This window comes from Microcaecilia unicolor, chromosome 5, assembly GCF_901765095.1.
Source record: "Microcaecilia unicolor chromosome 5, aMicUni1.1, whole genome shotgun sequence".
NCBI lineage: Eukaryota > Metazoa > Chordata > Amphibia > Gymnophiona > Siphonopidae > Microcaecilia > Microcaecilia unicolor.
Genome location: NC_044035.1, coordinates 70,257,049 through 70,281,935, shown reverse-complemented (window position 1 = coordinate 70,281,935; position 24,887 = coordinate 70,257,049). Strand labels below are relative to the sequence as shown.

At 41.6% G+C, this 24,887-nt stretch overlaps 1 protein-coding gene across 1 annotated transcript in view; it reads right to left on the bottom strand.

The window, feature by feature from the left end:
* The window catches only part of DPYSL4 (dihydropyrimidinase like 4), an 81,412-nt gene extending 57,722 nt beyond the window's left edge, over nucleotides 1–23,690 (bottom strand). The window contains exons 1-3 of the mRNA XM_030204803.1: nucleotides 23,319–23,690; nucleotides 5,416–5,504; nucleotides 1,597–1,781 (exon numbers count right to left, since the gene is read on the bottom strand). Coding sequence (XP_030060663.1) covers nucleotides 1,597–1,781; nucleotides 5,416–5,504; nucleotides 23,319–23,690 — 646 coding nt within the window. The remainder of the gene's footprint in view (nucleotides 1–1,596; nucleotides 1,782–5,415; nucleotides 5,505–23,318) is intronic.
* Nucleotides 23,691–24,887: the final 1,197 nt, after the last annotated feature.

Below are 24,887 nucleotides of genomic sequence, written 5' to 3'. Positions count from 1 at the left end.
ACTGCTAAATATTGGTGGTTGGGTGGCCAGGAGCAATTTAAGTGGGTAAGAGCCTTTCCTGCCCACTTAAATTGCTTTGAATATTGCTTTTCTGTAAATACTTCTTCTATGTTTTATGTCTATATACATGTGTATATGCATATATAAATATAGATAAATAGAAATCAAACATATAAAGCCATTATATCAGTGATCCCCAAGCCTGTATTGTGGGAACCCCAGCCAGTTAGGTTTTCACGATATCTACAATGAATATTCATGAGACTGATTTGCATACACTGCCTCTTATAAGGTTAAGATGCATGGAAATATGCCTGAAGCTTACAGGGTTGTTTGTGGTGTTCCTCGGGGCTCCCCCCTTCCCTTCATTTTAATGGAATTATTGGCGCAATATTTAGAGAGTTTCAAATCTTTTATTTATGCAGATGAAATCACTATGTTATTAACTTTTACTTTGAGCAATATGGATCAAGAATCTAATCTTCAGTGTTTATCATTAATTGAATCATGCATTCTCTCATATAGACTAAAACTGAATAAGAGAAAACAAAATTTCTGTGGGTGAGCTTGCCAACCTTTTTGAGAAATAATCCTGTTAGAGGTTGACAGTTTTACGTTGAAATTGGACTGTGTCTCTAGGATTTGGGGTGTTGAGGTGGATAGCCAGGTGTCCTTCAGTACGCAGGTTACTAAAATAGTTAGAAATTCTTTTTTGCTTCTTAAGAAACTAAGGACTCCTTTTACTAAGCACCGGTAAGCCCAACGTGGGCTTACCGCTCGCTATACAGGAAATACTGGTGGGCTACCACAGCAGTCCAGCAGTACTTCCCACCCCTAGCACGCTGTCATTTCTGGTGCTATAAAACTGTATTTATTTTTGTAGCGCCGGAGTATACCCGGCGGTAATCAGGCAGTGCCGCATACTGCCTGGTTACCTCTGGGTTGACGCACGAGCTCTTACCACCACCTCAATGGGTGGCGGTAAGGGCTTCCCCCTGAAATGGCCATGTGGCAAGTGGTTTTTCTTGTCACATGGCCATTTCCTACAGGAAGGTGAGACGCCCCTTTTACCAGCTGCATTAAAAGGGGGACTTGGCTCACGTGTGAAACATGTACCAACGCCAATGTTGGCCCCCTTTTGTCGCAGCTTGGTAAAAGGGGCCCTAAGGGTTATTCATAAGTCAAGTATGGCATGCTCGTTTCACTAAAATGTGTGTGCCAGATGTGATGGGAAGAGACAGCAGGGCAGGAAATATGGCAGCGCTGGAGACCAGTGCTGGAAAAAACGCTTCAGCTGGTGATGTTTCCCGCCAACCAAACCAGGGGCACAGATCCAGTTTTCGGGGGGTCCCAGGCCCCCCTGTAGCTATGCCACTGGACCTGGATATTTAATGCCAGGAGCAGTACATGCCCTGGCAATGAATATCCAGGGGTTAATTCAGCCCACGGCCGGAAGCTGCTTACCAGTCGCTTACTACCGTGGGCTAAAAATCACCATTCCAATTCATTTATTTATTTTTGGAAATGACAAATAACATGGTTCTGTCCATCTGACTATTTAGTATTTAGTTCACATTAATGGCATCCAGTACATACGTATCATAGTTGTTCCTCCTGCAAGGGCTGCTTTAGTGCCTTGATAGAAGTCATCAGCAGCAGTCATTCCCATTAAAGGCATTTGTAGTCTTGTGTGGACATCTATTCCTCCTGGTATAACCATTAGGCCATGAGCATCAACTGTTTTTATGCCACCAGGAACAATAAGGTTTTCTCCAATTTGTCTGCAAAAGGTTTTAGGATTTAATGCCAGTTTAGACAAATGTGCATCTGCCAAAATGAGCTCTATCAAAAGGTTTGGAAGATATTTTTCTACAGCATTCATATCAAATTATGTCCATGGTACCACACAAAATAACCCCATCACCTCCACATTTGACCAGCCAGGAAGGGCACCTGGCCGGTTAAGTGGTACTTATCTAGCAAAACACTAATATTCAACGTGAGATAGCTGGCTATTTCAGATGAATATTGGTGCTTAGCAGCTAGCCGGATGAGTGGCTATGTCTCATGATATGTTCAGCATCTGGCTGGTTATGTTTGGCAGCCAAATTTGGCCATGTCAATAGGTGGAATATATTTGGCCTAATCTATCTTAGGAGCCCTTTTACTAAGCCGCGGTAAAAAGTGGCCTGCAGCAGTGTAGGCATGTGTATTAGGTGCACACTGGGCCAGTTTTTACCAGGTCTGCAAAAAAGAGGTTTTTTTTAATATCATGGGAAAAGGGCATGCGGTAAAACTGAAACCAGTACGCATCTAAAACCAGCCTGAGCCCTTAATGCCACCCATTGATCTAGCAATAAGGACTCACATGCTACACATGTGGTGACCAGTCAGTGCGCGCCAACTGCCGATTACCTCCGGAAACGGCACGTGTGGGAGGAAATAAATAAATAATTCATCAAGGCATTATGAACATGCACCAAATCTGAAATTACTGCCAAAGGGGCGTACTGGCCTGGTGGTAGTCTCATTTGGGCGCACACTGCACGTGTGTAGAGCCTACCGTGGCTTGGTAAAAGATCCCTTTAAGTTGGAACCAGCCAAAAATAATTCAATGCGGGTCACCAGAAATAGCTTGCATTGAAGTTCCAGGCTCAGCACCGACCACAGGAGTTAGTATGGTCTTCATATCTGGCCCACTGGATTGAAAACTAGAACTGTTAAAAAATCAGCTGAACAAGGCAAGAAGGACTGAGGAATTAAGCCTGTGGATAAGCCAACTGGAAAAAACATGCATTTTGAACCAGATGATTCTCAGCATCATCGCTGTCTGGATTTCAAGTGGTAGAATGTCCTACAGTAGAGGTGTGCAGCCTGAAAATTTTAATGTCATGTGGTTTCCTGGTCATTTCTAAGAAAGTTTTTTCAGGCTTCCCCCTCCCCTCCCCCCATTACATCATCACTGGAATGGCACCATTAAGAGTATATACTGTTTTGGAAAGTGCACTCTTTGGAAAGACTGTATGCTATTTCGAAACAATCAGGGGAATCCTATATATGGCACCCAAGTATTGCACGCTGAAATTTGGGTGTGCGCTCAAGTTGCGCAAGCAACTTAATTGATCAACGAGTCATTAACTAACAGTAGTTGGACCCTAGCAAACAATTATTGCAGTTAATTGGCATCAATTAGAATCTGCACACACAACTGGCTGAATGCTATTTTATACGGCTTGGCGCCTAGCTCTAATAGCATATATCTGAAAAGGGGGCATGACTGGGGCATTCCAAAACGTTGTATGTGGAATTACAGAATTTGGCTTAAGTGCACCTAACGGGCATTTTCACCTGATTTCAGCAAGTTTAGCAGTATATCAAGATTTATGGCTCAACTATATTGGCTCCCAGAGGCCGAAAGGATATTGTTTAAGACATTTTGCTTGTTTCAAATTATTTACGGTTCTACATCATATTTATTAATAAATATGATCACCAATTCATGATTTGATCACTTGACTCATTTAAGGGATCAGCTTATTCTCTGGCCATCATAAAACTTATGTTTTTTGAAGATGATTAACTCAATTTTTTCAGTTAATATAATTCCTGAATGGAATTCTCTCCTGTCGATAATTTGTTTGGAACAGAATTATCTGACATTTTGCAAAATGGTGAAAACTTATCTTTTTGGTCGGGTTTAAATAATAATTCTTATTTTTGCTGTGCTGTTTTAAGTATTTGTACAATTTATATATTGCTCCTTTTGTACACCGTGCTGAACCCAAGTTATGGGAAAGCTGCTGTCAAGAAGTGTAGCATTGATATTGACATTGACAGGCATTAGTCCAACGCCTAAAAGTTAGGCAGGGGAATTCTGTACACATCTCTAGTGATCAAAACCACCTAAAGACACAAAACATGTGGAGTTTTGTAGCTCGGCTCCTTAATTCATGCTTCAGTTTTGTGAAACCTGGCACATGCACAGATAGCAAAATCTGCTGCAGATATACAGGTATAAGTAAGTGCCACCACTTATGTTCAAAACCTCCATGGTAAGACTATATTGCTATGTGTATTTTAATAAATCCAAACATGTACAGAAAATATCAAAACTGTATCAAAGTGTCCATAATAGGTTCAAGGAAACTTTTGAACTTATCTGCAAAAAGTAGCAGCAGCTCCAAGCAGAATTTCTCATGAGTTTCATTCAGTCATGCCAAACTACTGAGGTCCCCTCTGCCAACAAGGGCCTTGTTTTGTGGGTATCCCCGCTGCTTCAGGGCAATTCATGGACCAGTTTGACATGTGTGAAGGACAGCATGAGTTCTATGAAGTGTGTGCCTAAAATTAAAGAAGTCTTGAACTAAAGAGAGCAACAGTAAGAATTTCTTCTAAAGTGAATTGTCAGAAAAGATCTCAGAGGAGAAACCACTGGAGTGAGGAAGCTTTCATTGTAAGAGAATGGAACAGAATGGGTATGGAGTTTCATAGGAGATACAAAATTCATCAGCTGAATTCAAGTATGGGAGCTCTAAAAATCTAAGCAATTCCAGAGAGTAGCCTAAGAGAAGTTTTAGGGGATTTTTAAATTATTATTGTTGTTCTGTTGCTCAACTCATTGTATTTGTGACTGTTTTGAATTTTTATGGATAACCCACAGAAAATGCACCTTTTGCCAATTTATTTCTATCCATCAAATAATTCAGGGGTCCTTTTACTAAGGTGCACTGAAAAATGGCCTGCGGTAGTGTAGGCATGAGTTTTGGGTGAACGCAAATCCATTTTTCAGCGTGCCTGCAAAAAATGCCTTTTTTAAATTTTTGCCGAAAATGGACGTGTGGCAAAATAAAAATTGGCGCGCATCCATTTTCTGGTCTGAGACCTTACCACCAGCCATTGACTTAGCAGTAAGGTCTCTCACATTAACCATGTAGTAATCGCCTATGCGCATCAAGGCAGAGTTACCACCTGATTTTCACAATGCGCCAGAAAATAAAATATATTTTCTGGTGCGCATAGTGGACATGCATAAAAAATGAAATTACTGCATGGTCCATGCAGTAGCTGGGTGGTAACTCCAAATTGGCATGCATTGGGTGTGCGTAGGTGCCTACGCAGCTTAGTGAAAGGGTTCCTCAGTGAAATATAATTTTGGAATAAGAGCTATAGAAAGTCAATGTGTCTGTATTAAATGATCTGCATAAAATGTCTCAATGTCCCTCCTGGATCCCTACAAAATGTCCCAAGCTCTACGAGCCCTGAAGCAGGTCTTCCCCCTTGCAGAAGAACCCCCATGGATTCCAATAGGGTGCATGATGATTCAATATTTTTCATATATGTTCCCTTGTCCTGTTCAGAGATGGAAAGGGGTTTACGTATGTTATAACACTGAAAGATTCTTAAGTTCAAACTTACTTTATCAAGCCATCTTCCACATATATATCAGCAAAGAAAGACTGGTCATCATTGACTATCTTGCCTCCTTTGATTAAGAGTTGATCACTCTAAAGGAAAAATAACATTTCCAGAGTTACTTCTGTTGATTTATCCTTTCTTTACTTATCTTTGCAGACCATTATCTTTTACGTATTAGTTTGGCATTTAGTTTCACAATATAGATCAAGACACTTAGATTGAAAAGCGTTTTGTACTTGCTAGCCCACTAACTTCATGTCACAGAATAAAAGGGCTCTTCAAATTCAAAGAGATCCTAAAGGAAAAACATTTCGGTTCAGGTATATGAGCCTAAGGACCTGATTCATCCATGGATGCTTTTGCTGTTTTCTCTGTCATTCTTGCACTTATGGAACGAGCAAGTAGTTGGTTGCACAGATGTATGGATATGGCAGTATGAATGCTCTAGATGGGACAACCATATCACGGGCATAATGGACTGTTGAAATATTAGAGCTGCGTCTCTACCAACAGTGTTCTAATGGTCTTGTTGTGGGGGAGGGGGGAGAGTGAGCGAGCGATGGATTATAAAACCAAGTAAGGAAATAATAAAATAGCATCTTTTTAAAAAGACTGAAAATGGCATATAAAGTGTATATAAATACATTTCAGAAATAGAAATAACCATGATAAAATATAAACACTGTGGTACAATACTAAAAACAGAGAAATAAGAATAACAATAAAATAATGCATAATAATTTATCACATTGTCACAGGACAGAGATTGTACATCAGGGCTAGTAGTACCTCATAATGAATCCTCAAATAGCCTACTACAAATAAAATCCATAGGAAGTCTACCAAGCTTCATGACTACCCCATGTCATACACTAAAAAAGGAAAAGAAAACTTAAGGAAACCTAATTCTGATAACCTAGAACAAGAGTACATAAATCATTTCGGAATCAGGATCAGTAAGACAAGTATGTTTCTGCCAGTACGTTCTGAAGCTAACGTTGAAGCCCCTTGAAATTTACACTCCAGCCCATCCATACCTATTTAGCCACGATCAGGGCGCAGACCATAGAAGTCCACCCAGCATTGGTTTTACTCTCCAATTACTGGCATCGCCACCCAATCTCCGCTAAGATTATTCAGATCCATTCCTTTACACAGCATTCATTTGTGTTTATCCCACGCACGTTTGAATTCCATTACCGTTTTCATCTCCACCACTTCCTGCTGGAGGGCATTCCATGCATCTACCACCCTTTCCATGAAAAAATACTTCCTGACATTACTCCTGACTCTGCCCCCCTCTAATCTCAATTCATGTCCTCTAGTTCTACCACCTTTCCGTCTACAGAAAAGGTTCGTTTGCGGATTAATACCTTTCAAATATTTGAACGTCTGTATATTTGAACGTCTTTTCCATCAAAAAAGACAGCCTTTTACCCACTGTGGTAAAAGAGAGCCTCAGCATAGGTCAAAAACACAGCTGATTCTAGTGCAGGCCCCCTTTTACTGCAGCTTGGTAAAAGGACTCCCAGAATCACTTATGTGGGTTCCAACGTGATTTCCAGTTCTGTGGATAGAGTTACATAGATTCCAAAAGCTAAGTGAAATAGGTCATGTGGGTTTCAGAAGTGACATAAAGCAGGAAGTGGTGTAGGAGAACTTTGTGAACAGAAGACAGCAACTGAAACATGAGTCAACAATCATGGCTACTAGAGGCTGCAAACTATTGCCTGACTGCTTTTGTTATTACGTTGTTATTATATTGACCAAAACTTGTAAAATATGGTATAGCTTGAAGCATGAAATTTCATATCATGTATGAAGCCTACTTTGGGAAGCCATGAACACTCGAATGTTGGCTTCATGGTAGCAGAAAGTGTATGTCATACTAGACGACTGCTACTTCTGCATGATGGATATAATGAAGCACAAGAAGCTGACAGATTTAAAAAAAAACACTTGTGAAACCAAATATTCAATCTTCTCTTGCACATGTAGCATTTATTGGATTTTATGTAGTCACTGATTCTTTATGTTATTGTGCTATCTCTGCACTTTTTGATGAAATTGTTATGAAATATTGCCTATGTGTGGTGTCTCTTCATTGACAACTCACGAAGGATTCTCAAAACAATGCTGCTTCACAATAGCAATGTGCATCTGTAAATTCCTGTAGGTTACTCTTTGTAACTCAAAGAAGGTTATCAGGACACAAATGCATTGTTGTAAAGGTCAAGTATGCTAAATACAAGTGGGATGTTGCTGGCGATTTCGAGACATTAGAATTTCTGCTGGGGTTGCAAGGTAGCTATATCAAGCACCCTTGCTTCTTGTGTCTTTATGACAGTAGAGATATTGGTCAGCAGTACATCAGAAGAGACTGGCCATGGAAAGGCAAATTGCAGCTTGGTGCTCTTAATGTTACATACAATTCCTTAGTTCCAGTGAATAAAATCTTGCTTCCACCACCACAAATCAAGTTAGTACTAATCAAGCCGTTTGGAAGAGTGGTGAATCCTAATAGCAAAATATTTTTCTAGGCTGTCCGATGCTAAAGTCTCTGCAGACATGTAAGTTGGTCTGCAGGTCAAACAGACGCTTGCATTACAGGAATTGGAGGATACAATGACCAACCACTGTAGAAAGCAGAGTTTGGAATGTATTCAAGAAAGTAGTTTGTGATTTTCTAGGAAATAAAACAGAAAACTAGAAGGATTTGGTTGACGAATTGATCAAGAGCCATGGAGCTGCTGGATGCAGAATGTCACTCACACTCCACTGTTTACTCTCCCATTTGGGTTCCTTTAGACCAAACTTGGGAGTTGTTGGTGAATGACGTGGGATAATTTCCAGCAGGAAATTCAAGCAATGGAAAATAGATATCAGGGAAGATGAACAAAGCAATGATGGGGTGCTACATATGGGGCCTGGTTAAAGATGACAGCTTTAGTCTCAGGAGACAAAACTGCTCAAAGGTTCACTTTGGAAGAGGTAAATTTGGTTCTGGTTCTGGATTGACTTCAGGGGGCTCATTCACTAAATTGTGGTAACATTTGTAGTTACCAGGGATTAATAAGGGGATATTTTGCACAGTAGCTGTAAATTGTATATGGCACCCAGTGAGGACAAAACCAGCATTTTCTAATGCTGATCCCATGTTAAAGTGACAATTAGTGTATGGTACTTGATCACACAATGCAGAAGCACTTACCACCTTTTATTTAGGAGGAGCTAAGGGTTCCCGCATAAACTGTGCATTAGCCAGTTAGTGTTCAGTAAGTATAACTAACTAGCTAGATAATGCTCCCACATCCTCTCTCTTCCCATGTCGTACCTCCTAACAGAAAAAATCAGTAACACAATTTAACACAGAGAAGCAGGCAAACTACTGCAAAGTCCTTTACCATGGTTGTTGCACGATTGTCAAGATTCAAGGAAAGTAAGCCCTTGGGCTGTAGTGAAGTTGGCTCAACCTGTGTGGCACAAGTGCAGCATGGATCCTCGCTGACAGTTGCTGACACAAACACTTGACGAATGTCCATGACACTGTAGAGGGTGCTGCAGCAAACCCAACTTAGAAGTGGCAAGGGCCAAGCCTCACAACAGACAGAAGAGGTCTGGAACAGACCAAAGTTCTAGGCAGGCTGCAAGCAAGCAAAGTCTAGAGCTGGCAGGCAGGAATGCTGGAGAAAGGCAGGGCAGGAACACTGGAACAAGGCACCTCATACTGAAGTCTGCAGGATACCAAGAAGCCTGTTTCTGAGGCACTGGTCAGGGACCCTATTACTAAGCCGTGGCAAAAAGTGGCCTGGAACAGTGTGAGTGCATCTTTTGGGCACGCTCTGGGCCAGTTTTTCCATATCCTGGAAAATGGATCTTTTTAAGGGGCTGGAAAATGGATGTGTGGCAAATAAAAACCAGCATGTGTCCATTTTTGACCTGAGACCTTTCCGCCACCCTTTGACTTAACAGTAAGGCCTCACACGCTACCCGGGCAGTAGGCATGCAGCACATGTCCACTGCCATTTACCGCCGGGAGAGCGCCACGCAGTAGAAAATAGAAAATATTTTCTACCATGTGTTTTCAGCATGCCTAATTCAGAATTACTGCCCAGTGCATGCTGTAGCTGGGTGGTAATGCTGATTTGGAGCACACTGGACATGCATAGGCCCTTACACGCCTTTGTAAAAGGGCCCCTAAATTTGATACCTTATTTCACATTTCCCCAAGAACTTTCTTTTTGAACCTATGAGATCTTTAAGATGGCAGCCTATATAAGAAGATAAAAAATGATAAGGCCTATTTTGCTTAATCTGTATCTGTTTAAGTAGTTTTGTCCTTGTGATTATTCCGTTTCTGGATAAATGAAATATGTAATCCTGTCAACAAGAACTGTGCTTGCTTTTGCTTACACAGGAATTAAAAGTACTTAGACACAGTCATTTTTAGATTAAGGTTTTGGGTATTTTTTTTTGTTTTTGTTAGAGATTTTTGTTTGGTAATTATTAGCATAATAAGGGTTTAGGAGAATATTTTATGTGAAATAGAGAAAGATAGTGACCTTTTGAATAGAAAATAGTTGACATGAACCCCCCAAAATGTCTAGAAATCAGGATAAAATCTGAAATTGACTAAAAAATGAACTAACTTTTTTCCATGCACCTCCCTATATTCCAGTATGTTAGAATGTTACAATGCATTGCAATATTTATGCTTAATTTGAAACCTGTCATATTTGTCAGATGGGTGAAGCTGTTGAATATGCTGATTACTGATTCCTAGGAATTCTTGATCCCCTTGGATAAGCAAAAGAAATAGTAAAAACTAAAACAAAAAAATAAATAAATAAAAAGCTTATGATATTACAAAACAAAAGAAAAAAATGTTTAAAAAATACAAGAATGAAAACAATTATGATCTTACAAAGCAACAGTTAAGGGTACTTTTGAGTGTGATTAGAAAACATCTGTTGGCCAGAAAGAAAAATGATACCCCAGCAGAGAAGCTAAGTAAATATACATTTGCATCTATTTGCATATACAGAAATTATGAGTAATTGGAATTACAGGTTGTTGCTAGTGAAGATGTCTGGGTTGATTTGCTTCTCATTGTTCTCTTCTGTATTACCACATGTAATCAGATGGTTTGGAAAGCACTCCATGTTAGAAAACAAATATTCGCTGACTGGGTGTTAATTAATAAAGCCCTACAAGCGCTTTGCATAGAGTGGTTTTGAAATGTACCTAACAGCTTATGGCAGGATTTATGCTTGAACTACTAATCACAGTGTTTTCTAAACAGGGGAAGCATGTCAGTGATCAAGACTGGTTTCTGAGAGATACTGTGACTATGGGATAAATAAAGAAGTATTAACCCGAGTAGGCCAAGGAGCCTATTAGCCAAATTGTGTTAATGCCAAAACAAATGTTATTGTACATTAAAGTATGCTTTAATGAACATGAATGCTACATTACTTTACACATTTTTGTTTGTAAGCCCATGTTAATATCAACTTATAACAAAACTGGTCACGTGCAGATTCAAGAAAAGCACCTCATTAATGTTTATTTGGATTTTGCGGCCAATGGGGGAAATATTTTGCAGAAAATGATGCTTAAAGAACAAAAATTGATTTATGAATGGGGACACGGTGATTCCAACTGAGCTGAACAAGGAAGTGGAATGGGCGGTGACATGAATTCTTGACACTGGTTGGCTGCATTATGTCTCCACCATATTCAAAGAGAGTGCATGCGCTGGCGTTTTTTAGTAGCAGCGCCATTAATCCAGGACTCCTGTGGGAGGTCAATCCTGTGCAAGCAGCCGGTCTGATAAAAAAAGGTATTGTTACATACAAGTTTGATTTGAAAAATTAAATGTATGAAGAGTAGACAAGATATACAACAAAGAGCAACACATGTAACTATATAACCTCTGACTTATCCAGAAATGTTTTATACTATCTTTTGCTTTATTACTATCATTTAATCCAAAACTATCTGTTATAATAAATGTATGTTCCCCTCTATTTCCCATATCCACGATGAATTGTAAGCCACATTGAGCCTGTAAAAAGGTAGGATAATGTGGGATACAAATAAATAAATATATATATGGTTTTGTCTCTATTTGCTTATAGTTAAACCTCTGAAGACGCCACCGGGTGAAACACATTGATTGCGTAGGGTTTGACACTGTAAGGTGCTGTTTATTTACCAATGGAAGTAATGTTGGTGATCAGGATGATGATATGAGAATACTTCATTGAGATACTGAGGGAGAAGTGTGATACTAGGACGGAAGAACTATATTCAACAACATATAAGTACTTTGGGAAAATCTGACCAGAAAGTTATCAGTTTGGAGTAACTATTCTGCATCGGAGGAAATAGTACTCTTTTGAATGGACTATTACTGAGGAAAGGAGGAATTCTAATACAGTATAGTAAGATCGAGAGGAAGGTTACAAATGAGATAAGTTGTATTTATATCCTGAACACATATGGCATTATTGAATTCTATGTATTATGTGATCCCCTAGGATCTAATGTAAGCAAGGAACAATTGAATTAGAAGAGAGGATGAAGTAGTAGAGTGATTGTGTTAGAATGGATGGATGCAAGGAAACCATAAAGAATTAGAAAGCATTAGATTTTTATAACACTTTTTGGTGTGGATAATAATAAAGTGAATGGAAATTGTAAAAGAGTAGTCACTAGATTGTTATTTAATTTATATATTGTGACTAAAGTGAAATAAGGGGTGCTCATAAAGAAGGAGTAATAAATATACATGAGAGAGATTTGCATGCCTGTCACTTCCATTATATGCACATCTCTCTCTTGCATATTCATTAGTGATATTTTGAAAACCTGAATGACCTTAGGACCCCCAGTACAGGTTTGAGTATCCCTAACATAGTAATATAGTAGATGATGACAGATAAAGACCTGCACAGTCCGTCCAGTCTGCCCAATAAGATAAACTCATAGCATGTGTTGCAATGAGAACATAAGAGTAGCCATACTGGGTTAGATCAATGGTCCATCTAGCCCAGTATCCTGTTTTCCAAACAGTGGCCAAGTCAGGTCACAAGTACCTGGCAGAAACCCAAATATTCTTGATTTTGATCCATCCTTGTCATTTTCAAGGCACAGACTATAGAAGTCTGCCTGGCACTGGACATACTCCCCAACTCCTGGACTTCTTGTCGAAGCCCACTTCAGCCCATCTAGCCACAATCGGGGCACAGACCATAGAAGTTTGCCTGGCACTGGCCTTATTTCCCAATTACTGGAGTGGCCATCTTAGTTCCGCTAAGTATTGTTTTGCTTCCATTATCTTTCAATATTGGAATCCTGTGTTAAAGCGTTCCTCGTTAGTTTTGCCATCTGCGTGAGCTAAGCACACAGTATTTATTTGTATTTTTGTTTGGGAGGGGCACGTTAGGGGCAGAGAATATATGTGGAAGCACTATTTAGCTAGTGTGCTGAAATGAGTGCGTGCTAACTGAATAATGTTGACTTAACACAGGAGCCCTTAGCGCCTACTAAGTAAGAGGTAGTAAGTGCTCCTGCATTCATTTTTTAATGTCTGCTTGCTAATGTTAATATTAGTGTAAGGCCAAAAAAAGCAAAAGGCCAATTATACAGCCATACTGGAAATGGGCTTAATACATGCGAAAGGACAGCTAAGCCAATTTCTTAGTGCAGCTTAGTAAAAGGTCCCCTTAATTTTATAAGCATTTTTATAGTTTGCTGTTCTGATTTTACAACTTTCACATTGAAGGCTATTGAGCAGATGTGTATATAATAATTTTGTCTTGACCTGTTCTCAAGGAGCACAATTGTTATACCTTAGCAACTACTGAATTTCCACCGTGAGTGCTTGTTTTTGATTAGGTAGATTTGTAATCTTTCAGTTCTGTTTGTTTAGATCATCAAGGAAGAGATAGTTTAGTTTTTGTTTTCAGCTTTTTATATCCAAAATATTTTAAAACCTTCTGCTTATTGTAAGTGTTTTCTTTTTGGGTATATATGATCTTTATATAACAGCCAATGCTAGCCCTAGTGGGGACTGCAATCAACCTCCAGTCCTTCAACTGAATAAGAAATCCCTATGGACTTGTCTTTCACCTTCAAGGAAAAATCAAGGCCATCTTCTATTCTCACCACTGCCCTTGGTCAAGAAAACCCCTTTCTATGCTACTAGAAGGTTGTCAACTGATGATTTAAAACAAACAAACATAAATTTAGGTGTCACCATTTTCACCAACAAAAATACGGTGCAAATGCCTGTGCCTAAATTTAATCACGGAGCACCCTTAATTTGTAATTACATGCATAACTCAAAATCACACCCCAGCCCATCTGTAGCTATGCCACTGGGAAGAAGGTGATATAGGGGCCCTTTTACTGAAGGTTAGCACACATTACTTGAATTAATGCATTTTAAGGGCCTTATTTCATAAAGGTTATGCTCCTAAATTTACACTCCTAAATTATGAGCATAATATTTTGGAGCATAGATTAGGGCTCATAATTTAGGAGCATACATTTTAAGAGCGTAAATTTAGGAGCACAAACTTTATAGAATAAGGCCCTAAGGACCCCTTTTACCAAGCTGCGGCAAAAGGGGGCCTGCGTTGGTGTCAATGTGTGGTTTTGACGTGCGTCAAGACCCCCTTTTACCACAGTGGGTAAAAAGTAGGCCTTTCTTTTTGTGAGGAAATGGTCGTGCGGCAAGTGAAGCACTTACTGTGTGGCCATTTCTGGGTGGAGCCCTTACCGCCACCCATTGAGGTGGCAGTAAGGGCTCCTGTACTAACCCTGTGGTAACCGGTCAGCACGCGGCACTGCCCAATTACTGCCAGGTACACACACTGGTGTACAAAAATAAATATATTTTTGTAGCGTTGGATATGACGGCATGCTGGGGGTAGGAACTATTGCCAGGCTGCTGCAGTAGCCCGGCAGTAGTTCCTTTTTAGTGCGTGGTAAGCCTGCATTGGGCTTACTGCAGCTTTGTAAAAGGGGCCCTAAATGCTTCATAGCATTTAGTTTGCATTAATTTTATTAGTGTGTGATGAACTTTAGTAAAAAAATGTCCATATATTTCCCTCTTCCTTTTGTAAATTGTATCTTTCTACTTCTTTCACTGTCTCTCCTACTTGCTTCATTAGTTTCCTCTGAGTTACAATCCACTGAAACAAGTATATGATGAAGTAAAACTCTGGTTAATAACAAAAACATATACACCAATTTTAAATATATTCCATATAAATATTCTTACATTAAGTTCATTAGTGGAAGTTGATTGGAATTTTTCTTCACTCTTTTCTTAGAAATTTTTCCATACATAACCATATCAATTTAACCATGCAACCATCCGACAATTCTGTTGAGCCCTCTTGCATCTTATTTCTGCCCATATCCTGACTTCTCCATTAAGTCTATTTATTTGTAATTGGGCCTGACCATCTGGAGACAATGACTGAGTCAATTATCTATGAGTCACAGTGGAGATGCAGCCAGGGCTGTAGCCTTTTTGTAGCTGCATCATACCCTGTCATTGTGTTTTTGCTCAGCTAAGCACTTTCAATTCCCTGCATACAAATCCAGATGCCACAGTCATACCTTAAGACCCAGAGGGCAAATATAACTTCATCCAGAGCTGTGCTCCCTGCTGCTCGGAACTGGCTGGCAAATATAATTGTCAGAGCAGCATCTGGCACAATCTGCTCCCTTCCCCCCACCATACCCCAGGGAACTGAGAGTGCTATAAAGTAGGACTCCTTTTATTACCAGTCCCATCTCACCCTTTCTCATCTAGAGCAGATGCTACTATTTATTCCTTATTGTATCATGTTTATGTTCCATCTATATCAACCATTTGGGCATTTTGTACAGACATTACAAAACATTTTCCCTTTGTGGCATACGTAATATTATTGTTCCAAATATACAATGATTTTTAACCCAGGATGTCAAATGCTTTCAAGAATGGGTGCATAATATGCACATAATTTCAAATAGATGCATGACAGGCTTTAGCACGATTTTGTATTTTACAAACATAAACGACTATAGTGATTATGTTAGAAGTGCAATTCATCTTTTAAACATGCATAAACTGGCATTTACACATTTATAATGCAAAAACATTTAAATCCCAGCTTTACAAAGCTGGAATACACATGTGTAAAACAAAGGGTGCATATGGAAAGGGGGCATGGCCCAGGCATGTTTTGGATAGAATTAGGGTGGGCTAAAACTATAAACATGTATTACACATTTTAAAAGAGAATGAATGTCCACATCCAAAAAGATCATCCTTGGGATTTGCACCTGCTACATGGAATGCCTAGGTTTCAGAAAGGACTTCATTTTGTGCAGTGCTCTACTGGAGGAATTAGGAGACATCATCCCTTTACTCCCCCAGTGGTTGCTGAAGTAGTGAAGTTATCAAGGTGCAGTAAAAGACAGGCATTTACCATAACTTGATTTACCACAGGAATCACCAACATGTACCACAGGTTGCTGACTCCCATGGTAAATGTATCATGCTGCTTGTCAGCCATCTCACAAGAAGTGTTTTTTCCATTCGCCTGGGAGCATCAGCTGCCTAGCCTTGGCCCAATGCCCCCAGGCCGCATATTAAAGGGACTTGCACTCTTATGAATTAGTAGTAGCCAGAATAGGGTTACCATATGGCTCCAGAAAAAAAGGAGGACAGATTGAGCCAGTCTGGGTTTTACTTCCATTGCTTTCAATGGAAGCAAAACCCAAACTGGATCAATGTGTCCTCCTTTTTCTGGAACCATATGGTAACCCTAAGCCAGAACACCTCAACCCAAATCAATGCCTTCATAGTATTTTCCCAACCGAGTGCCCCCCTTAGAAATAAATTCCCAATCTGGAAGTGTCCGCTCCCCAACCAGAAACCTCCCAAGGCATGCTCTTCCTACTCTGTCAAAACCCCCCTACCTTTATCAAATCCCTGGTTCCTAGTGGTCTGGGCAGGAGTAAACCCTAATCACTCCTGCCTTTGCCCACACTGTCATCCCAAATTACACCAGAGACCTGTAGTGATAATCTCTAAGAACAACCAGCAGGGGTCATGTTTCTGTATAAGGGCATAGATATGCACAAATGGGTAAGTGCGATAAGGAGGTGTGTATTGGGGTGGGGTGTGTATGTGGAGGAGGGTGTGTATCTGTACTGTAGGTGTGCTGCAGGGGTGGAGAGGAGGAATGTGTATGTTGGATTGGCAATAATACGTATGTGGTAAGGGGGTGGTGTGGGAATGTTGAGGATTCGTATGTGGTATGGGGATGGTTTGTGCATATGTACTACAGGAGCAGGGCCGGTCCTAGGGTCTCTGGCACCCCCCTGCAGATGATGAGTTGGCACCCCCACGCCCCCGCCCCCGCCCCCCAGCATCTCCTTTCTCTCTTCTCCCACCCTGCCCCTGTCCAGCGATTCTCCTTCATCCGAATCACCCCATCCCCCGCAGCCGTTGGTGCTTTAAATCTTTAATTTACCTCCGTTCCAGCCTTGCCCCGTCTCTAGCCTTCCCTCCCTTCGTGAGTTCGTTCTGCAGTCCCGCCCTCGAGGAAATTACGTCAGAAGGCAGGACTGCGGAACAAATTCACGAAGGGAGGGAAGGCTAGAGACGGGGCAGGGCTTTCAAATGATGCGGCTGCTGGAACGGAGGTAAATTAAAAGATTTAAAGCACCAAGGGCGGCGTGGTATGGCGGTGCAGCACAGCAGCGGTGCCCTTGAAGGCAGGCGCCCCCCTGCGGCGCTTACCCCGCTTACCGGGTTTGACCGGCCCTGTACAGGAGTGAGGAAAAGGGTGGTGTGTGTAGTATGGGAGTGATGTATATATGTGTGGTGGGTGGAAAGGAGGTAAGTGTGCATGTGTGAGTGTGTGTTATGATGGTGGCATGAGTGTGTATGTAGTGCAGGGCTGGGGTGTATATATGTGTGCTGTACATGTGAGGAGGGGTAATGTGGAGGTGGTGTGTGGTTGTGTGTATGGCATGGGAGCAATGTGGTTCTGTATTTGGTGCACAGATGGGATGTGTGTGTGTTGTGCAGGGGTAGGTTGGGAAGGATGTGTGTGTGTGTGTGTGTGTGTGTGTGTGTATGTGTGTGTGTGAATGTACATATGGTGCGGCACTGGGCTGGAGATGTGTATGTGTATTTTATTTATTTTTTGTTACATTTGTACCCCACACTTTCCCACTCATGGCAGGCTCAATGCGGCAGGCAATGGAGGGTTAAGTGACTTGCCTAGAGTCACAAGGAGCTGCCTGTGCTGGGAATTGAACTCAGTTCCTCAGGACCAAAATCCACCACCCTAACCACTAGGCCACTCCTCACCTTGCCACCCACTGAGAGGGAGGGGGTTGAACAAACGGCCATCTGAGAGTTTATGGAACTTAGAAATTTTCTTCCTTTTCTTCTGCTTCACCCCAGGATACAGCTAGAGGTGCTCTGGTATCTACTTTTCAAGGACTCATAATGAATAAATCAGTTCAACTTTTACTACTTTGCTGCCCTGCCAGTAAATATTCACAGTTACTGTCCCCCAAAACTCAATCTCTCACTCTCCGGATTATACAGGGAGGTTGTCTGTTCGGTCCTCCTAACTTGGTTGCTGCCCTTAAGCAAACAGTGCTACTGTATACATAAACTATGGAGGATTAAAACACAATCCTTTATTCAGATTCTTATCATCCAAGCAGTTTAAACAAACTTCACATGTGTAATCTTCAGATTTCCAAAACATAGTTTATTAAGGCATACTTCTTCTGCTGTTTGCTCCCACAACTCTAAAGCTGGGTGTTCAGGTTATTATAGCTGAAATCTGCCCTCTCTCTTCTAGGGCTAGTTGATATACTGCTTGCCTTGCTGAGAACAATTCCCAGCCCCATCTTCTCCTCAGTTGCTAGGGCAACTGATGATCCTTCATGTTCCTAGCAGATAGGCAAGTACTACATCTCCCATAAGCCTTTTACCTTCCTTTTGACTGCTTCCTGTTCTCAGGCCTCTAGACCTGCTTTGTTTCACCTTTCACCCAAAGATCAAATATGCTATGACTTCAGTGGCTTTTCCTAAATAGGACTGCACATGTTTCAGATAAGAGGGGCTTTTCTGGGGTCCCAACTTACTGTATATATCATAGTATATGTGGTGCAAGGGTGGGAATGAGGGAGGGGTATATGGTGTGTCTGTAGTGTGGGGGTGGGGTTTTACATCTTGGGATATAGTCATTTTGACCCCTTGTCCCCATATATTCATCTCCTTAACCTCCCACCCCTTGCAAGCTTCCCTCCCTTCCCCCATTTACCTTCTCCTCCTGCCTTTCTTCTGCTGCCCGTTCCCTTGCACTCTTGCCCCCCACCCTCTGCTCCCTTTCCTAGTCTCTTATCCCTCCTCCGTTGCACTATCACCCTTTCCCCTCAATCCACCCACCCCTCCCATGATCTCTCTCCTTTCCCCCCTCACCCCTTAGCCATCTCTCACCCCTCTCTCTATTACCTCTCCCTTTCCTTCTCCCTCAGACACTCATCCACTCACCTACCCCTCTAGCCTTCCTTTTCCATCCCCTTTAACATTCCGCTCTTCTTTTCATAAGCTTCTAACCTTTATTTGTAGACTCAGGATACAGTTAGGGCCTTTGCTGTGACTGCCTCTTTTTTCCTGCCAGCAGGAAATGGGGTGGGCCATGGCAGGCTCTGCTGCTCTTGGCTGTGGTTGTTGCCTCTGTGTCTTTGTCTACCAGCAGAAAATGGAGTCCCTGACAGCACTTTATACTTAGTGGGAGCTGAAATCCCCTAACTGGATTACAAGCTCAAACAAACCTATGCATATGAACAGGTGGAAAAAGCAAACATAGATGGGTCTTCCACAACAGGCATTATTGCTTGGGTGAAAGGTACCCAATAACTGGCATAAGAGGTATATAACATGCAGTGAATAAAGAATATTTCTCCAGTCACTAAGGTATATCAAGTATGTTATACATGAAAAATGTTTTCTCATTTCACATCAATGTTTCCATGCAAAAAAAGCCAAATAATGTATAAAAATATTAGAACCAGTTACATCCAAAGCTGGAATTTGCACTATGCAACACACTCTCTAGCACCCTTGCCCTGTCCACTGAACCATAGCTACTACAAAGGAGACAATGGACAGGGAGTGGTTTTTTGCTCTCCCATCTGTCTTATGCCCTGTGCATGCCCACACAGCCCTCTGGATGGCCTTGATTAGAACATCCATCCACTCTACTGGTGGAGGAGGGGCCTAGTGTAAAATTACCAAGGATGGAACCTCTCTAATAAACATTTTCTTTCTTTACTACTGGATTTTGAATATTGATTCAGCTCTAAAATTGAAAAGATCAATGATTTAAGAATAGCCATACTGGGGTATCCTGATTCCAGAGGTGACCAATTCAGGTCACAAGTACCTGGCAGAAACCCAAATAATAGCAAGATTTCAAGCTATCATTTCTATCTCAATAGCAGATTATGGACTTTTCCTCCAGGAATTTCTCTAAACCTTTTTTAAACCCAGATATGTTAACCGCTGTTACCACATCCTCTGGCAGTGGTGTACCTACCTTGGTTGCCACCCAGGGTGGAGCACACCCCTCCTCCAAGCAAGGGGATGTGCTAAGCAGTCACATGGCTGTCGACTCTGCCTGTCCCCTGCCCCCTCTGATGCCAATTTCCTATTCTGGGGCAGGGGACAGGAGAGCCAACAGCCGTGCAACTGCTCAGCATATACAGGGAGGGGTAATGTGCACCTGGGCAGACTGCCCCCCACCACCCTACTGTTGGTACACTGGAGTTGGTAACTAGTTCCAGAGCTTAACAATTCACTGAGTGAAAAAAACATTTCATCCTATTTTTTTTAAAGTATTACCACATAGCTTCATGAAATATCCCCTAGCTTTTTGCTTTTTGAAAGAGTAAATAATCAATTCATGTTTACCTGTTCTAGACCACTCAGGATTTTGTAGACATCTGTCATATCCACTCTCAGCCATCTTTTTTTCTAAGCTGAAGAGTTCAAACCTCTTAAGCCTTTCCTCGTGTGAGAGGAGTTCTACCCTCTTAATCTTTCTGGTCATCGTTCTTTGTACCTTCTACTTCCGCTATATATTTTTTGAGATACAGCGACCTGAACTTCACAAAATATTCAAGGTGAGGTTGCACCATAGAACAATACAGAAGCAATACAGAAGCAAATAATAGTCTTATTTTTTTTTAATCCCTTTCCTAATAATGCCTAGCATTCTGTTTGACTGTACCAGGAATTGTTGTCAGGAATAACTGTGAATGCTTTTGAACCAGTATGCTCAATGAGATGAGCAGGCCCTTCAAAACAACAGTATCCACTAGTAATTCATGTAGTCAATTCTTGATTGACTTACAGGGCACCCAAACCTTTAATTTTACTTCAATGCCTTGAAAATGGAAACATTATAATGATGGCTGTGGCATTTAATAGGAAATACGTTCCTCCACTGAGAAATCCTATGATCCATTCTGCTTAATATCGCTGCTGCATTCTCATTCCTTTCTTAGGAATAGATCAGCCGTTCTGTCTTTCAGTTGGGTGATTATTTCAATCCAAAATAAAACCAAGACCAATCAAAAGCATGTCATACTGCTTCAGTTTTCCTTTAAAAGGCAATTCGCCATTGGCTAACCATCCCTTTATATTTTCGAGGCCAATTTTAACACCAGTAATGAAATGTCCTCAAGCACATAGGAGTCGCCTGCACATACCTTAGAGTTCATTATTCAACCAGATTGCTTTACCTACAATATATTTCTGGGATACCACTTTGAAAAATATGCATGCTGGTGCCCATCTCTTTAAGGATACAGATTTTTGTGATTTCGGCCAGCATCCTGAAGCCTAGTCTGGGTACCAGCAGCTGTTAAAGTAAGGTTAAAAGGCTATGATTGAGTACGAATCCTAACAGATTGCCCTCTCATTCATCCCATGTTTATATGAGAGGCCTTGTGCTCTTAATATATAATTTTTTTTTTTAAAGCTCTTTGGTCGCTGCCTGAGCTACTCAATCCCCCTCTAAATGATGGCTGCCATGGTTCTGGCTTGCGATGGTGCTGAGCTCTTTCTTTCTCGCCCTCCCATCCTCCAGCCCTTACCGTGATCCGAGGGATGCTCTTCTTGCCTTGGTACGACATATCCAGACCGCACAAGAGGGATAGGGCTATGCAGAGTTGCTCCCAAGCGCTCGGGTCTAAAAGAAAGCAGGCAGGCAGGAACGTCAGACGAGGTTTCCCTTTGCTGGTGGGGGAGCGGGGGGAGGGGTGCCAGCGCTCGCCTGTCGCCTTGGCTTTATTTTCGGTTGTGTATGCTTTTGTTGTTGTCTGGGGCTTGGCTGGTCTTCTTGCTCAGCACACTGACAGCGGAGCTTGGGCTAGCAACTGCCTCATTAGTATTCTAGTCTCATCCTAATGCTCGCATCAGTAGACAACCCACCGAGGCCCTTCCCCTGTCAGCTACACTAGGGCTGCAGCAAGACGAGGTGAACAAAAGCCACCTTTTCAGCACCGAACGTTTGCTGCACGACCGACAGAAATGCAGGACAGACGGGGACAGAGCTTTTCTGTTGTTACATCATCGTGAGGTGATTGCGACTGCTCAGATGAGGAAAAATAAATATTCTACAGCTGAATACGAATTCAGGTTGTTTCTGATCCCTGCATTTTTATTTCCAGATTTCCACAAAAGTCGTCACTAAGCACTCCTTGCTGTCCCCAGCCTTGTGGAAAGCAACCAGATGCCCGCTTAGGAAAGACATTATTTTGCAGATTCAGTCCACAGTTTTTTTTAATGCATTGATACAGAAAAGGGGGCATCAATTATAAAGTTTTACAGTGTAATCAGAAGACACTACAGAAACCAGTACCAGTTGATTCCTATGGGGGTAATTTTTCTAAACTACTTCCCTTTCACGAGATCTTTAACTTTCAGTTACCCCTACTTTCCAGAAACTTCGCTGATGTGAAACGAACAATTTTTGAAATTAATGAAGCGGATGTACAAAAGACAGCAACAACATGCACAGCAGTAATACCCCCGTGCTTGTTGGTTGGCTTCCTTTATGAGTCGAGAAGGCTCGTTTCCTAGTATAAACAGCCAGTTTTCTTGCAATGGCTATGACTTTCACTCCTCCTTTGGCTGAAGACTCCTGTTTCCAAGACCTTTATTGTGTATGAACTGAACAGTATTACAGAAATATGTACTGATCAATTCAGTAGCTGGAGCCAAACGCCAGCTTCTTGTGAGTGTCCAACACTTGCACTAGGACAGGCCTTCATGCCTCAGTCTGGAGAGTTTATTGTTACTGCCTGCTATTGACATGCGCCCATCTGTGGGTAGGATGTTATATATCTGAAGGCCAGGAGAAGAAACACAATATAAAGTCAGAACAAACACGTCAGGGGGGGGGGGGGGGGGGGGGAGAACATATGTTTTCTAGCTGTCCAGAAATGAAATAATAAACATCACGTTACATGAGAAAGTGACAAAACCTCTCAGTTCAGTAATCGTTCTTTTAAAATATTAATCGGTCAGTTTTTAAGTTTCCGGGATTGCATTGTTTTTTTTTTCTTTCTATAAATCTGACTTGGTAACTGAAGATTTTAAAGTACACTCTTACTTTCCCACAAAAACAGCAGCGTTCTATTGACAACTAGATATCGCTTAACTTTTTAAAAAATATATGTTTTTACTTTACAAATTATAGAATGCAGCCTTTCTTGTGTTTCCAAAGGCTGTGCGCACCGTCTTTATGAACTGAATTTACTTACATGCTGGTAACGTCTTTACGTGTTGTGTTGGTTACCTGAATATGTTCGGGAGTCAGATCTTCTTGCTCAGGTGTAGTCTGTGCCATGAACAAGAGGGGGCTGTTCAGGTTCCCCAGTGCCTGGTGCTCGCTGCTGCTGCTGCTGAAAGTGCTGCTGTCACTGCCCCTCTCCGTCAGGCTACTTGAACTCAGGGAAGTCTGGCTCTGATCACCTCCGTCCAGCTTCAGGGCGCTTTTCTTGCCAACAGTCAGGGAGTCAAAATCTATGGTTTTGTTTTCAAAAGCACCTTCCACGTTGCAAAACATACCGCCGTACTTTTGCCGAGGTTTCGGGCTACCAGATCCCAGTTTAGCAAAGTAATTCTGGTCATTCTTCTCCGTTTTCTCACTTTTGTTTCTTTCTGTCATTCCCTTTAGTAGGCTGCTAGAATTCTAGACTGCAGAAGGTAGAAATCTGAGGCGCACAATGGAAGAAAAACACTGTGAGGATCTGTCAAAGGAAGGGACTGTGACTTCTCTCTCAAGGTCACAATATCCTCTGGTTATTCTTTGTCAAGCGACGTCTTTTGAACCTCTGGATTTTTACCTATAACCACACAATGCCAACTGTGGTGCTGTTCAGCGATGTGGTGCTGAAATCCTGAATCCTAGGACCTACTCCATATAATACGTGACAAACGCCACACTTTGCTTAAACTACAATATATAACATTTTCTGTTTATTGTACTAGGCATTCAGACCTAATTAGAAATGTCAGGGATATGTTAGCCCAGGGCTTCTTAACCAGTGGTGCCTGCACTCCAAGGGGTGCGGAAGAGGTCAAAAATGGAGTGCAGAGAAGATTCTCAAAATCTGGGTCAATTTATTGAAACTTTCTAGACAGAGTGAAGGCAGTGATTAGGACAGTTATTGGTAGTATAACTGTGTACTATTGCAATTGTAGCTACATGTTAGCAGTTAGCATTGCAGCTAAAAGAGACATATGCAGCTGTCATTAGTCACTAGTGGATACACGCTTTAAGGAAAGGGGTGCAAGGGTTTCATTGGTCAGTTAAAGAGGTTGGAACCAAAAAAGTTTAAGAATCTATGTGTTAACTGTATTATTGGTCTTAGCAAGACTAACATGTATGCTAATGGAGGCACCTGGGAAGTCTCAATTCCCTTCTCCCCTGCCCCCCCCCCCCCCCCAAATTTCCTGGTGATTTTTAGCTCTCCCCTACCAAATCACATATAACGAATATACAATAGACAGAGCAACTGAGATTAAAACTTGGTCAGAGCTTTATTTGTAAACCAGGTAAATACCAATTCACCTGAGCCAGGAAAGGAAGGGGTAAATTCTTCACTGCCTTGAATTTCCCCATGTTGTTCCCTTTCCCAATGATCCAGCCACAGACCCAGCACAGTTAGTCACTCTTCCTTAGCTGGAACCCTGATTATGTTTAATATAGTTTTCCTCTACCCCTTCTCTGGATCTCTCCACAACTCAGAGAAGTCCAAGGGTAAAAATCTTGCCCACCTCATGACCATCAACAGATGCTGCTTCCCACAACACAGACAGACCTTCTAATCAAGCCTATCTCCTCCACCTCCTGCCCCACTAG